The sequence below is a fragment of the Ursus maritimus genome, unplaced genomic scaffold (assembly GCF_017311325.1).
Source record: "Ursus maritimus isolate PB19 unplaced genomic scaffold, ASM1731132v1 scaffold_21, whole genome shotgun sequence".
NCBI lineage: Eukaryota > Metazoa > Chordata > Mammalia > Carnivora > Ursidae > Ursus > Ursus maritimus.
This window is the reverse complement of record NW_024424564.1, coordinates 45647505-45661681: the sequence shown is the minus strand read 5'-3', so window position 1 is coordinate 45661681 and position 14177 is coordinate 45647505. Positions and strand designations below refer to the sequence as shown.

General features: G+C 54.9%; 1 protein-coding gene across 5 annotated transcripts in view; it reads left to right on the top strand.

The window, feature by feature from the left end:
* Positions 1–11754, top strand: part of TXN2 (thioredoxin 2) — a 13070-nt gene extending 1316 nt beyond the window's left edge. Inside the window, exons 1-5 of one of the 5 annotated variants that reach the window (XM_040637472.1) lie at positions 143–293; positions 1090–1343; positions 3168–3291; positions 10910–11030; positions 11509–11754. In XM_040637472.1, the coding sequence (XP_040493406.1) occupies positions 1090–1343; positions 3168–3291; positions 10910–11023 (492 nt within the window). In that variant the 5' untranslated portion in view covers positions 143–293 and the 3' untranslated portion in view covers positions 11024–11030; positions 11509–11754. Of the gene's footprint in view, positions 1–140; positions 294–1089; positions 1344–3167; positions 3292–6406; positions 7314–10909 lie in introns of those variants that run through there. The other 4 variants (XM_040637469.1, XM_040637471.1, XM_040637473.1 and 1 more) reach the window with 4 other exon arrangements.
* Positions 11755–14177: the final 2423 nt, after the last annotated feature.

The window sequence follows — 14177 nt, the reverse complement described above, 5'->3', positions numbered from 1 at the left end:
CCCCCCCCCCCCCCCGAGAGCCCGCCCCCTCTTCCGTTCTCTTTCCCCCCTCCCCCAGAGGCCCTCTCTTCCGGTCCCTAACTGAAGCTCCACCCCTTCCGCTGTGCCGTCTCCCGCCATCCCCATTGGTGGAAAATCCAAGCCGCCCCTCCAGTTGCGGAGAGAAATGCTCTAGGTTGCTAGTCCCCGGAAGTGATGCTCGGAGGGCCCTCCCCTGAGGAAGTGACGGCAGGAGTGCCCTTGACTGGCGGGGAGGGCCGGGCTGTGCATCCCTCCGCTCGCGCTGCAGGGAGGTAGGAGGCTCGTGGGGGTGGCTCGAGGTGGTGTCGTGGCGGAGACACGCTCCGGGCCTGTTCCTGCGCTGTCCGGCGGCCGAGCGGGCGGAGGCCCCGGGCGGGGGGACCGGTCCTCCGTTGAGCCGGGATCCCCGGTGGCGTCCGATTCCCCAGTCCCTTCTCAGACACGTCCTTTCTTTTTTTAGAACCCCCCACACACTCCTGTTCCTGAACTTATTGGTTCCCCTTGAATTGTTGCGTTTCCTCTTTCCTGATCCTTTAGTAACCCCCTTTTCCCTTAATTTCCCATTAAAACGCCTATTAAACGAGTAATAAAGAATTTGCAGGCGGCCTTGGGTTCCAATGTTGACTCTCATTTAATAGTTAGGTTACTTTGGACATGTCACAATTTACCTGAGCCTTGGACTTCTCATCTGTGATGTGAGCAGTACTGTAGAAACTTCCTCCACGGTGATCTGGGAGAACTGTAATGTGTGTAGGGCACTTGGGGATGGGGATGGACTTGGCCCTTAGCAGGTGCTCCGTAAATAAAGGTTCCTCCCTCCCTTCTGTTGTAACTCCGCCCACATCCTGATTTCTTTTTGGTTTTCAGCCCAGTTTTCCTGTCCTCGTTTGCAGTTCCTTCTGCTTTTTGATTCTCATTCTTCACTTAACCTCTACTCTAGAAATCTTGTGTCATTTCTTGGCATTGTTTTCCAGGCCCTGAATCTTGAGCCCCCCCAGTACTGCCCAGATACCTTTCTTTTCCTGGTGTATTGACTTCCTGAACTCTTCCTGCCTTTCTCCCTCACAGATGGCTCAGCGGCTTCTCCTGAGGAGATTCCTGGCCTCCATCATCTCCAGGAAGCCCCCTCAGGGTCGGTGGGCACCCCTCACCTGCAGGGCCCCACAGCGCAGTCCTGGTGATCTGACAGTAGCACCCAACCAAGCCCGGTCAATATACACCACCAGAGTGTGCACCACGACCTTTAACATCCAGGATGGACCTGACTTTCAAGACCGAGTTGTCAACAGTGAAACACCAGTGGTTGTGGATTTCCATGCACAGTGAGTCCTGGGGGTCAGCAGAAGACTCTGAGGTGGTGTTTGTTCAGGAATTTATTGAGTACCTGCTGTGTCTCAGTCCCATATTTGATGCTTCTCAGACATAGTCTCATTCCAAAGACTGGTAAGACCCAATCCTCGCACTCAAAGATTGAGTGTAGTCTGATAGGACGCAGACTAGTGAACAGTCTTTGGAGCTCACTGTCATTGGAGCTGAGAAACACTCACGTTCTCACTGCCCACTTGGCTCAGAGTCCCCTTCAGCTTGGACCAAAGCAGGAAAAATAGGACGATCACATCATCTGGCTTTGGGTGGATACCAGTTCCTGGCCCTGCAGATAAGTTGATTTTTACCATCTTGCCACAAAAACTGGGAAGGGCTGGCAAAAAGTTATCAGTGTCACCACAGTGGTGCCCAGGCACGCAGGGGATTGGCAGAGTTTTCTTTTCAGTGCTGTAGAAGTCTGTTGTAGGGATATTTAAATGCCTGTCGCCTTCTGATTGTTAGCTTGGCCTTCCTCATTTCCAGAATTCGGGTCCTGACTAGCCATCTGGCTGCAAAAGAACTTGAACAAACCCCTCAGATTGAGGCATCCTGGTGTAGCCTGGGTTAGAAGTTGGGAGGCCTTCTGGATAAATCTCTGGCAGATTGTTTCGCTTTCTTTCCTGTTCTTTCTCCGACTCACCATGTTGTCTTGTGCAGGCTGTTTGATGTCCTTGTGCTTCCCCTTCTTCACTTAAAATAGGAGATAAAGTTTTGCAAACTGGGTTTTTAGGTGTTGTGAGTTCATTTAGGTGTTGTGAGTTCATTAATTGAAATCTCTGAATGGAAAGGGTTTTAAAGGTTGAGACTAAAATAAGGGTCGTTGGCCAGGGGTTCATGGCAGGCAGACTTTTCTCCCTTCTTGGTATAGCGAGGACTTCCAAAATGAATGGTAACTAGGATGATGCCTCATTTTCTTCTCTGACCAGAAAGTAAGACATGAGTTTGTTTGGTGCCCCGGAGATGACAGCCTGTCGTCACAGAGCTGACCACCCAGAGGGAGCACCTGTGATGAGTGCAGTGTGAGCAGTTGACCCAGGGCCTGGGCGATCGCAAAATAACCCAGGGTGAAAAAAGACATTTGGAGCACAGCCTTGGGTTGCAGTTGCAGGGTGCCTGTCACCAGCTCTGGGACCGCACCACAAGTTCCTTAACTTGTATGGTCCTTAGTTTGTTAGGAAGGTGTTTTCCTTTATGGGGTTGAGGGCTCTGGGCAGTAAAAGCGGAGAAGGTCCTGGTGCAGTGACGAACATGTTGGAGATGCTCCCTAGCACTGGCTTCTCCTCCATGTGGTTCTGGGGCCGTGCGGTGTGTGAAGTAACTCCACATTTTAGAGAGCACGTTGAGCCACGTTGCCTTAGTGGATTTCTCATCACTGCTTCGAGAGGCATAATCTCTCGTATTCGAAAAGAGGAAACTGAGGCCCCAGAACAGTCAGCTGGCTGGTGAGGAGTCTCTGAACCCAAACCTTTTAACTTCAGATCTCGTATTTTTGTGTATGACAGTGTATTTCTCTTACATGTGCTGAAATAACCTTTATAGAAGTCTTCTGATGAGGACCGTGTTTTAGGATCCTGGGACCTCTGAAAATCCCCCTGCTGCAGAGTGCTGGCTTTCTTGTTTGGCATGTGAACATCGTGGGTTAACAGCCAGTCACCCCACACAGAGCTGAGAAGGGCAAAAGGCCCCTCAGAAAGCTGTGGGTCAAGGGAGGGTTCTGGGGAGATAGAAGATCGATTGCCGAGCACTCTTGTGACTAGATGTGTCCTCTCTCCCCTTCTGAGGTGGTGTGGCCCGTGCAAGATCCTGGGGCCAAGGTTAGAGAAGGCGGTGGCTAAGCAGCACGGAAAAGTGGTGATGGCCAAGGTGGATATTGACGACCACACAGACCTCGCCCTAGAATATGAGGTATGAGTCGGCAGGCGACCGCCCCAGCGCAGCTGGTGTGGGGGGTGCTTGCGGCCCTAGGTAGCTGGTGCGGGACAGGGCTCGGGGAGCACCAGTAGCCAATAAGGGGTGTCTCGGTTTTTTCTAGCGCTCTCAGGAGTTCAGAGCACTTTGCAGATGTGACTCTGTGAGCCTCTGAGCCCGTTGAGTCTCTTCACCACCTTCAGGAAGTGGAATGTATGATCTAAAACACCGGCTTATTCTCTGAGTCTTGGGACACGGATGCGTTCCTTCGTTCATCTGTTCATCCGTGCACATACTCAATCAGCAGTCACACGGGAGCCCTGCCATGTGCCGGGCATTCGTGATTCTGGCACAAGGAAGACACACTCCTTGTGTCCAGCACTCTTAGTCTAGCAAGAGAACAACAGGTAGACAGATCATTTCACCCTATGGTGAGAAGTGCCGAGAGCAGAGGTGCACAATGGAAGAAGAGACTGCTTGTTGGGGCAGGGGTTGGGATGAGGGAGGGAATGCTTCCCACTAGGGGGACCTCTGAGTGGGACAGTGGAGAATGCATGGAGAGGGAGAAGAAGGGCCAAGCACACGGCACATACTGAGACAAGAGGGAGTCTAACGTGTTCCTTCGTGCATGTGTTCAGTCTCTTAAATACCAGGTGCTGTTTCTTGGTTGTGGGTAAGGCAGTGGACAAAGCTGACACAATCCTTGTCTTCGCGGAGCCTACATTCTAGTTTGTTTGGGTTTTTTAAGATTTTATTTATTTATTTGTCAGAGAGCGTGCACAAGCAGGGGCAGCGGCAGGCAAAGGGAGAAGCAGGCTCCCTGCTGAGCAGGGAGCCTGAGGTGGGGCTCGATCCCAGAACCCTGGGATCATGACCTGAGCCGAAGGCAGACGCTTCACCGAGTGAGTCACCCAGGCGCCCCTCCCTCTAGTATATTTGATGTGTGGTCAGCACACTTTTTCTCTAGAGGACCAGGTGGAACATACTTGAGGCTTTATAGAACATGGGTCTCTATTGCAAATACTCAACTGCCATTGAAAGCAGCCAGAGACAGTATATAAACAAATGGACATAGTTGTGTGCCAGTAAAACTTTATTCACACAAATAGGCAGCAATCTGGGTTTGGCCCATGGGTCATGGTTCACTGATATTAAGTACTGTAAATATTAAGTACTGTGGGAAAAAATAAATCAGGAAGAGGAGGTGGGGCTAAGCATGGGGCTGGAGAGAGGTTCATTTTTAAAAGGGTGGGCAGTGGGGGGCGCCTGGCTGGTTCAGTGGTGCGTGTGACTCTTGATCTCAGGGTTGTGAGTTCAAGCCCTGCATTGGCTATAGAGCTTCCTTTAAAAATAAATAAAAATAAATAAATAAGTAAATAGAAAATAAAAGGGTGGGCTCAGGAAGGCCTCTCTGGGAAGCTGGCATCTGAGCAAAGACCTGAAGGGAGTAAGGAAATAAACCAGGCAGCTCTTTGGAAGAGCAATGTAGGCAGAGCAGACATCAAATGCAAAGGCCCCTGTGGTCAGGGTGAGCCCGGTTTGCTCACAGACTAGCAGTGCCTGTGTGCCTGGAGCCGGAGAGCGTGGGGGTGGGGGCGTCCTCCCGGCCTTGGAGACCAGGACAGCTGGAGAAGGAGGTGAGGCGCACTGTGGCTGGATGACCAGCGTGGAGAACTGAGCAGGTAATGAGAGCACAGGCTACGGGGAACGTTGGCTGTGGCCAGAGGGGAAGGGGTCAAGAAACCATGCTGAGGATACCGTTTTTACCGAGCCGTGGTCATGCCTGGTAGCCTGTGGCCAGATCTGATTCCCCGACACATTTGATCTGGGCTTTGGGTTCTTTTTTTTTTTAAATACTGAACCAGATGCTGGTATCTAAAACAGAGATTTCACGTGAAAATCCAGATTTCTGGTTCCCTTGAAGATCTGGCCAGAGTGAGTCTCCATCCCTCCTTCCTTCTGGGTAGCCAGTGACTGAAAGAGGGAGCCTGTTCCTTTCAGAGTTCGTAAGTCCAGGCTCAGCGCTCACGATGTCAGCTCAAGTAAAGAGGTGCCGCCTCCAGCCGGTCCCCGTGGGGGCGGGGTGAGGATAGGCTGGCCTCACTGGGGTGGGATTGATCACCCCCCAGAACATCTGCCCCAAACAGAGGCAAAGGAAGTAGGTGCTGGGCAGGCAAAGCCACGGATGACCAGTGCAGATGGGGGAGGGGCGTTACCAAAGGAAGACCGTGCATGGCTCTGAGTGAGGGATTCGGGGCTGCTTACAAGGGCTTGTAGGGGAGGGATGACTTGCTGTTTTTGTGTTCTGATTTATTAAGTAAACAGTACCCCCAACTTGGGGCTCGAAATCACAACCCCAAGATCAACCTCAAGATCACATGCCCTACTGACTGAGCCAGCCAGGTGTCCCGAGGTGCTGTTTTTTTAAAGCTTCCCCACTAATCTTTCAGTGAAGGGGGCACTTACTGGCCATTTAGATGGCCCTGCCTTTCTCCTACTTGTCCATCCCTACCCCAAAGCCCGCAGCAGCTGCAGGGATGAGCTTAGGGCTGGAGCCGCTAGGACATCCCCAGGGTGACGAGTAAGCATAAGCTGTCATAGGCCAACTCCTGCCAGCACAGCAATCTTCCTTAGCCAGTGGAACTTTCAGCAGACACCCTGAGCGCCAGCCATGTTCCAGGAACCGTGGTTAGCTGGTGCAGATGGGAAGAAGAATAACCCATATCCACCTGCATTCCAGGGAGCCTGGTGATGTCGGGCTGGCCACTGAGGTCCTGTGGTCAGGCCTGGAAAGTGTATGTTGGAGGTGCGTCCCCTTGTAGGGTCTCCTCACTCCTCCCCCTGTCCGCTTTTCCAGATCATATGTGGGTCACACAGAGGGACCTCAGGGCGGCCGGGCCCACATCACCTGGTCCCGGCCTCCTTGTTTTGTCGAGCCCTGGGCGGATATCACTGCGGTGCTTGGGAAGCTCCAACAGGGGTGGTCCTGACCCCCTCCCCTAGCCCTTTCCTTCCTTCCTTCACGCCTATTCTTTTGGAAGAGAGCCCGAGGAAGAAGTTTCAACCGAGAGAGAGCCATCGTACCTCCTGAGCCAGCTTCCTCCTTTTCCAGGTGTTGCATGAACATGTGGGAGAAACCGCTTTAAGTTGTATTCAGGGAATTTGGTGCCTCTCCCCGAGCTTTCCTGAACTCGCCCCCTCTCCATGCCCAGCACACGCCCTCAGGGTGAGTGTCCTTCCTCACACAAATTCTCCTTGCACCACACTTCTGTTTCGGTCAGCCGCCCGCCCTAGAACTCCACTGTCACCCAAAGGAAAAGGAAGGGAAAGGCTGGGGGCCTTGGGGTTTCAGTGCCCCCCCCCCCAATTTGTGCACTGCCCTGGCTTGGCTGAAAAAAAGCTCTCTGTTCTCCCAGCTCCTCATCCCCACTGGATGGCTGGGCATTCCCTGATCCTTGAGACCTTGCCAGCTGCTAGAGGCAAAGAGCGGATCCAGATGTGGACCCTTGAGCGTCTGTGCTCTCCTCTGGGGCTTCTTCTGACTCACACTTGGAGCTGTTATCTTTTTATTTTCTCCTTGTATAGAGAAGGCCCTTTAAAAAGCATTAGAAAAACAGCCAGCTAAGAAATAATAAGGGTGAAAAGTCACCTGTCATCTTACCGTCCCAACACAATCACTGTCACAACTTTTATTTGAATTTTTTCCCTTTTAATGTTTTATGTAACTTCATAGTTCACTGAATAATAATATTTCATAGCTGGAAAGTATAGTACTTCAATCATTACCATATCCCCCTACCTCAAAAGTATTCTAAATCAGTGCGCCACAAGCATGCATATGATGTGGGATATTGCTTAAAGCAGATTACGGCTCAGTAGGTCTAGGAAGAGCCCGAAATTCTGCTTTTCTACAAGCTTCTCAAAGGCCTATGCTGACCCTCTAGGGGGCGTGCGAGGGTTCACCACCTGGTGGTGTCCATCTCATGGGTTGTGACAAATGTACAGTGACATTCGTCCACCATTACAGTTTTGTACAGAAGAGTCACCATCTTAAAAATCCCCTGTGCTCCACTTTCTCCTCCCTCCTCATGCCCTTGGCAACCACGGATCTTTTTACTGTCTCCACAGTTTTGCCTTTTCCAGAATGTCATGTAGTTGGATTTGGGGTTTTTTGTTTTTGTTTTTTTTTGAGAAGGCTCCATGCGCAGCTCAGAGCCCAGTGTGGGGCTTGAACTCATGGCTCTGATCAGATCGAGGCCTGAGCTGAGATCAAGAGTCAGGCACTTAACTGACTGAGCCACCCAGACACCCTTGGATTTGATTTTTTTAATCATAGTTTTTTTCTGGGGTGCCTGGCTGACACTGTCAGTGGCACGTGCAACTCTTAGTCTCGGGGCTGTGAGCTCAAGCCCCACATTGGGTGTGGAGATCACTTAAAAAAAAATCCAAGAAAGTAATAATTATAATAATAGTTTTTTCCGAGAATCCTCCTGTGTCCAGAAGCTTCTCATTTGAAGGGTGGAGTCGACCTTTCGGCACTTTCCTACCTGAGCTTGCTCACCCTTCCGGGGCTCAGGAGCTCTGAGGCCAGTGTGTGGCCCAGTTAGACGTCATGGAGTCACACAGAGCTCGTGTCAGACCCCAGCTCTAGCACTCAGTCCCTCAGCTCTCGGGTCTCAGTCTTCTCCTCTGTAAAGCGACCCCACCTTGAGGCACGAATTTATGAGGTCGCGTCCGCAAGGGGTTAGTGTCACCCCGACACTTGAGGAGCCCCCGTACGTAGCAGCCTGGCTGACGGTGATCTTTTCCTTTGCATTAGCTCTGCAGTTAGCCAAGAAGGAGGTTGCTGGCCTATGTGACAGCTGGCACGATGCCTGCCCCTTGGTGGTCCCTCACAGACTGCGGGGGGGCAATGCAGCAGGATCATTGAGCTTCGTGGCAGTGCGGCCGGTGGGCTGCAGGACAGTGGGAACAGAACACACACACACACACACACACACCCCACCCTGCCCTGAGTTCTCAGGGTCTGGGGCTCAGCCCCGCTAGGCTCCAGGTGGCGTCACAGAACAGGAGGAGGAGAACAGCTTCTTAGCATAGCTGCTCGGTCGCTTGGTGCCGCCAGAACGGAGAGGGAAGCAGGCGTTCCTGCTCCACCGCGGCCCCTCTTCCACTTAGATCACATTCCAGAGGAATGTGCCAAGGACCTGTGCGCTTCCATTTAAGGCAGTGTTTACAAGCACCAGCCCCTCCTGATTTGTGAGCCAAACCCGGGATCAGCAAAGCCACATCCTCCTCCTTGGGGGGGAGGGGGGTGCAATCCCACCCCAGGTACTACAGCAGTGGCCTGGAAAAACCGGCCTCTGGCAAGCCCGTTGCCGTGTGCACTCGTCTGATTTAGACTTACCCTCCGAAGAACGCCCTTGGTCAGTAAAGACTAGACCTTGGAGTGTCTGTTGTACGTCTGACTGTAGCGTAGCGTAGCCATGCGTGTGTGTGCACGCTTGTGAGTTTGCACAAATGTGATGGTGGCGGGACGGGTCTGGAGTCTCTGAAAACCGACACCACCCCAAGCCACCTCAGCGAACATAGGCCTATTTAGAGGACACGTAAAAGCCATTAGACCACTTCTCATACAACGACATGGAGTTTTGATAGCAGTTTAAGAAACAGGATGGGATCCAGTAGGTGCTTCAGCCTTGACCCTCTGTTCTAATGGCTGGGTTCCAGGAGCCCTAGCTGCCCTCACAGGCCACTAGAGGGCGCATAAGAACACAGCTCCGGAGGCACCTGACTGGCCATTCTGAGTGTGTGACTTTTTGAGATTTTATTTATTGGGGTCCCTGGGTGGCTCAGTCGGTTAAGTGTCTGCCTTCAGTTCAGGTCGTGATCTCAGAGTCCTGGGATCGAGCCCTTCATCAGGCTCGAGCAGGGAGCCTGCTTCTCCCACTCCCTCTGCTGTTTCCCCCACTTGTCCTCACCACGGTCGGGAGCAAGTGTCTCTGAGCCCTGGTCTGTGCCCAGAGACGGGGCGAGCCGCATGCTGGATCTTTGTCCTTCATGCCACTTCCCGTGCCACAGTCATTAACAACAAGGGCAGGAGCCAGGGGTAGGACCACAAACCATGGCACACACATGGTCAGCCCACTGCTACGTGGGTCTGTCCGCACATTCGTTCTGCCACCCCCATCAGCCCCAGGACAGTCCTTAAAAGGGCCTAAAGGGACTAATACGACCAGGGACTGCGTCATCTTCCCTGCTGTGTTTGTCCACCCAGAGCTCGTTAGGGGAGGAGGGCAAGGCCTGCCACGTAAGGTCAGGGGGCGTGGTGGCAGCCACCCAAGGTGTGAAAGCGGGCTGGGGTGGCCTGCAGTTCTCTTGTAACTGACCTGTGCGCCGTTTGAACGTCTGAACTCCCAAGTCTGGCTGCCGGGATGACTCATGGGCAGGCCAGCACTCAGAATCTGTGAAGACTCAGTATGTTTGTGTAAATTGCTGTTGTTACTTTGTAGTTAACGTGTAAGAAAAGAATGTTTATCTTGTTCTGTTTATCCATTTTTTAAAAAATGTCTACAAATGTCAGGCAGGGAGTCCAGGCCACAGAAAGTGCTCGATGCCAGAGTGGGCAGTGGACCTCGTGGACGTGCCACGGAATCTGTACGGGTCCCTGAGGGAACTTGAGAAAATGCTTCATAGGCCAAGAATGTTGCCTCCATACCCCAATAAATAAACATCAGCTCATATATGGCCGAGCCCTTCCTCTCACACTGTCCAGTGTGAGTCAGTGACTTTCTGGACCCTGCTGGCCATTCGCGGCAGCGAGCGAACGTGGCTCACACGGAGCCTATTAGACTTTTCTGGCATGCTCTCTGTAGCCACCATTTGTTGAGCGCCACTGCATACCAGGTGCTCTGCCAGGTCTGACGCTTGAGGGCCCTGCCAGGTGCGGGGCGCCGTGCTGAGACTGCTTGCCTTACCTCATGCAGCCCCCAGACCTGCTATCCATGCGCTCAGTGGCTCCGTTTTGCGAATAGGAACAAAGAGATGGAGTGATGAAGGGGCTGGGGGCCCCTAACATTGGGTCAGCCACTGTCAGAGCCTGAGCTTCCAACCACCCAGCTTTCAAGGTCGATCCTATCACCCCCATTTTACAGAAGAGGGTGCCAAGGCCCTGAAGGTGGTGTGTCCTGCTAGTGAGTGGCAGAGCCAGGACTCAGACTCTCACGTCTCCGGGCCTTCCCCCCCCCCACCCCCCGCCCCAGCCCAGCCCGAGCCAGGCTGCCCCTCGGGGAGCTTCTCCCCGCCCCCCGCCCTGGCCTGCAGCTGTGTGGACTATTTTCATCCCTCCTGTCATTGCAGCCAAACCACTGGGCCAGTGAGTCAGTCCTGCGGTTGGGGAAGGAAGGGGACTGCCGGGAGCCCACAGTGGAAAAGTCGTTCCAGCGGGTGGACCTCCAGGCCCTGTAGCACCCCTGCACCAAGGGGAGGGGCCCCGCCCGCCACTTAGGCAGTCACTACTCTGCAAACACCACCAGCCTTCTCCATAAAGGCTGGGTAATGGCCGCTGAGAAAAGTTCGCCTCCGGGTGACCTGGTCTCCCTTCGTCTCCTCCACGTAGGTGTCAGCTGTGCCCACTGTGCTGGCCATCAAGAATGGGGACGTGGTGGACAAGTTTGTGGGCATCAAGGACGAGGACCAGCTGGAGGCCTTCCTGAAGAAGCTCATTGGCTGACAAGCAGGGAAGAGGCCTGGTTGCCCTTGCCCCCCTGGACGCCTATGGTTCCAGGAGGGCTCCCGATAGAACTCAGAGCCCTTCTGTGTTGGCCCTTCCTGCCTCCTCCCTTCTGTCTGGCCCCTGTGGGCCCATGCTTTGGAGATGACGCCCCCAAATATGGGGCCTTGCGTGCTTCCAACCTGGCTAAGTGCCAGAGGAACGGTGCTGCCGCTGATCTGGGGACAGCCGCCTTCCCCCACCACTGTCTTTTGTCTGCTCCCACTAGGGCTTGTCTCCCTTCTTCCGGGATGCTAGAGAGAGCCCCAGGCCAGCGGCAATGACCGCTCGGCCCACATCCCCCTGGTTCCCTCTGATCCGCGCCCCAGTGCCTGGCCTGTCTGCCTCCTGCATTTTTCTTTCCTGCTGCTGATTTGTAAAAAGGAAGAAGGAAGAAAGAAACCCAAACAAGTGAGAGTAATCTATAATTCTCTCATTTTTTGTAGGTCTGTAATAAAGAACTTTATGTGATCCCTTCTACCTCCTGCTCTGAAGAACAGACCCTGGGCTCCACACTAAATTACCCTGTAGCCACCACCCCCCAAAGAGCCACCTCACTCCCTCCCTTCTTCCCAGGCGCAAGGCAGAGAACACACACATTGGGCAGGAGGAGGGGGGGAGTCCTCAGACCCCTGCCTTGGGAAGCCTCACTGTGAACAAACCGGACCAATAAAGCTAGGGTTTGCACTGTTGACAGCTTCCGTTCTGTCTGGGCTCTGGAAGCACTTGGAACCCCTCGCCAGGCTGGGCTGCTTTCCCTGCTTCCTCTCACTCCACCACCCTTTTGCCTTTGACCAGCGCCCCCCAACCCCCCGCCGCCCCGTTCCTAACACTGTTGTCAGTGGTGGCCGTTGTCCTGGCACCGTCTTCACGTGTAAGTGAGGCAGGAGGTTGCTTATTGTCCCCATTACGCAGATAAGGACACTGAGGCTCATGGGGTGCAAAGCCAGGGTTTGTACCCAGACATGGTTACCTCTGAAGCCTGGGCTTCTACACCTGATTCCCTTGATGCTTCTGGGCCTGCCTTCTCCACTGACCGGCACTTGGCCACTCCTCTGGAAAGCCTGGCCCCCTAGGGAGCTGGACCGTTTTTCCTGTGTATGCCGTAGGAGCTCCTCAGCCTCAGGGCCAGGCTCTCTGTCCCTTGTTCCAGCTCCCCGTGGCCCATGGAGGAAAGTGCCAGGCCACCAGGCTTGCCAGCCAGAAGAGCCTGCCCTCCATCTCCCTCTTGGGGCCGAGCTGCCCTTTGGCTCAGTTGCCTTGCCGAGGTGCCAGCTTCCTGGGAACCGCGGGGGCTTGACAGGAGGGGTATCCTGGCACCCTTGCCCTGGGCCCTGGGGTGCCGTGTCTCCTGGGTGCATGGTCCTCAGTGGCTCTCGGGTTGCTGTTGAAAGTGCCTGAGTCACACCAGGGTCTCGGAGGGGTCCACGCCGGCACCGCTTTGATGCCGGAGAGCGGCGCTGCCTCAGAAGCAGCGCCTGAAAGACCTCAGACCCAGGACCCGTCACGGGCATACAGAGGGGAGATGAGCCAGCAGCTGGCATTAGCAGAGGGAGGGGGGGCCATAGCGGCTGGCGCCCCGAGGGCGCTAACTGGGTGCCACCCGACTGCACGAGGTCAGCGTCCTCATCCTCGTTCCCTTTTACACATGAGACCCACTCCAAGGTTGAGGGCCTTGTCCAAGATCATGGAGCCCACAGAGCCCTGGGCGGGGGTTCGAGGCCAGGCAGGCTGGCCCGTTCCCGCACCTCTCGTCACGGTACAAAATGTAGTGTGTGATCTTAGTCCCACGGCAGCCAGCACAGCAGGCAGCAGTGGCTTGCTCGACAGAAGAGATGCCGATGCGGAGGTTAAATAACTTTCAGAGACGCCTGGCAAGTAAGGAGTGGGCCAGAGTTCAAGGTCGGGGTGCCATGACGCCCGAGCCGGGGCCCTGCCACGGTACCCCGCTGCCGCTCCTTAAAAGGTACCCTTAGCCAAGCACTTTCTACACGCATTACCTCATTTAATTCCTGTCTTGTGAGGCAAGTAACATTTCCATGTTACAAGTGAAAAAACCGGTTTGGAGAAATTGACTTACCCAAGGTCACGTCTAAAAAGCGATGATGCCAGATGTAAACCCAGGTGGGGGTCTGGCCTCTCCACCACTGGCAGGTGTGAAGGGCTGCCAAAGGGCCTTGGGGCCAGAGGCAGGGCCTCTGCACCGCCCCGAGCTCCCTGTCCTTAAAAGGTGTGCTCTGGGGTGAGGGCAGCTGGTGGCCTCCGCCGGCCCAGGCTGGCAGTCTCTGCCCGCGCGGCTGTTCGTGGCATGAGTCACTGGCTGGGAGCACAGAACCCTCGGAGTGATCCCATTTGCCTAATTGCATGGCTCTGACCTCACCGGGACGCTGCTGGCTCTGCATGGGGGCCCCGCTGCTGGCCTCTGGGTGCCTCCTCGGGCTCCCGGCCTGTGGAGGAGGGGTCAGCAGGGCCGCTGCAGGACCTGGTGGTCCCAGCGCCGGCCCCTCAGAAGCACAGACACCCCCCAGGGAGGGGGGTTTGGCCCCAAGACCTCCCAGGGGTGGTGTCTGTGCACGTATTCTCCTGATACCGAGGTCCCCCAGTGGGCCCGAAGATGGGAGTCAGGGATGGAAGCTCACATTCGTTGTGCTGTATGTCTGTTCTCCGCCGTGATCCCCGCCACTCCCCGCCGGGCGGGAGTTCTCCCCATTTCTCAGGGGAGGAGACTGAGGGCAGAGTGACGTCCGGGGAATGGCTGAGATGCGCGGCAAAGCGGAGCGCTCACCAACCAAGGGCGCCCGCGGGCCTTAGGAGCACTGGGACGGGGCAGGGACTGACCGTGCCCTCCCCACGCGGCAGAGCCAGGGGCTGCGGGCCACTCCAGAGGCAATGTCAGGGTGTGAGAGGACCTTGCGTGTCATCCCGTCTCCCTCCTAAGGGCACTGGCGGCGTGACTTGCCGGGGTCATGGCATACTTGTGATGGGGACTCGAGGTCCTGGGCCCTGACTCACACGGCCTTTTCTTTCCTGGGCTCCAGGAGAGGTGAAGAGGACTCCTCTGAGGAGGCCAGGCTCCGGGGCCAGGACCTGTTGGGTCAAGAGGATGTCGACCGTG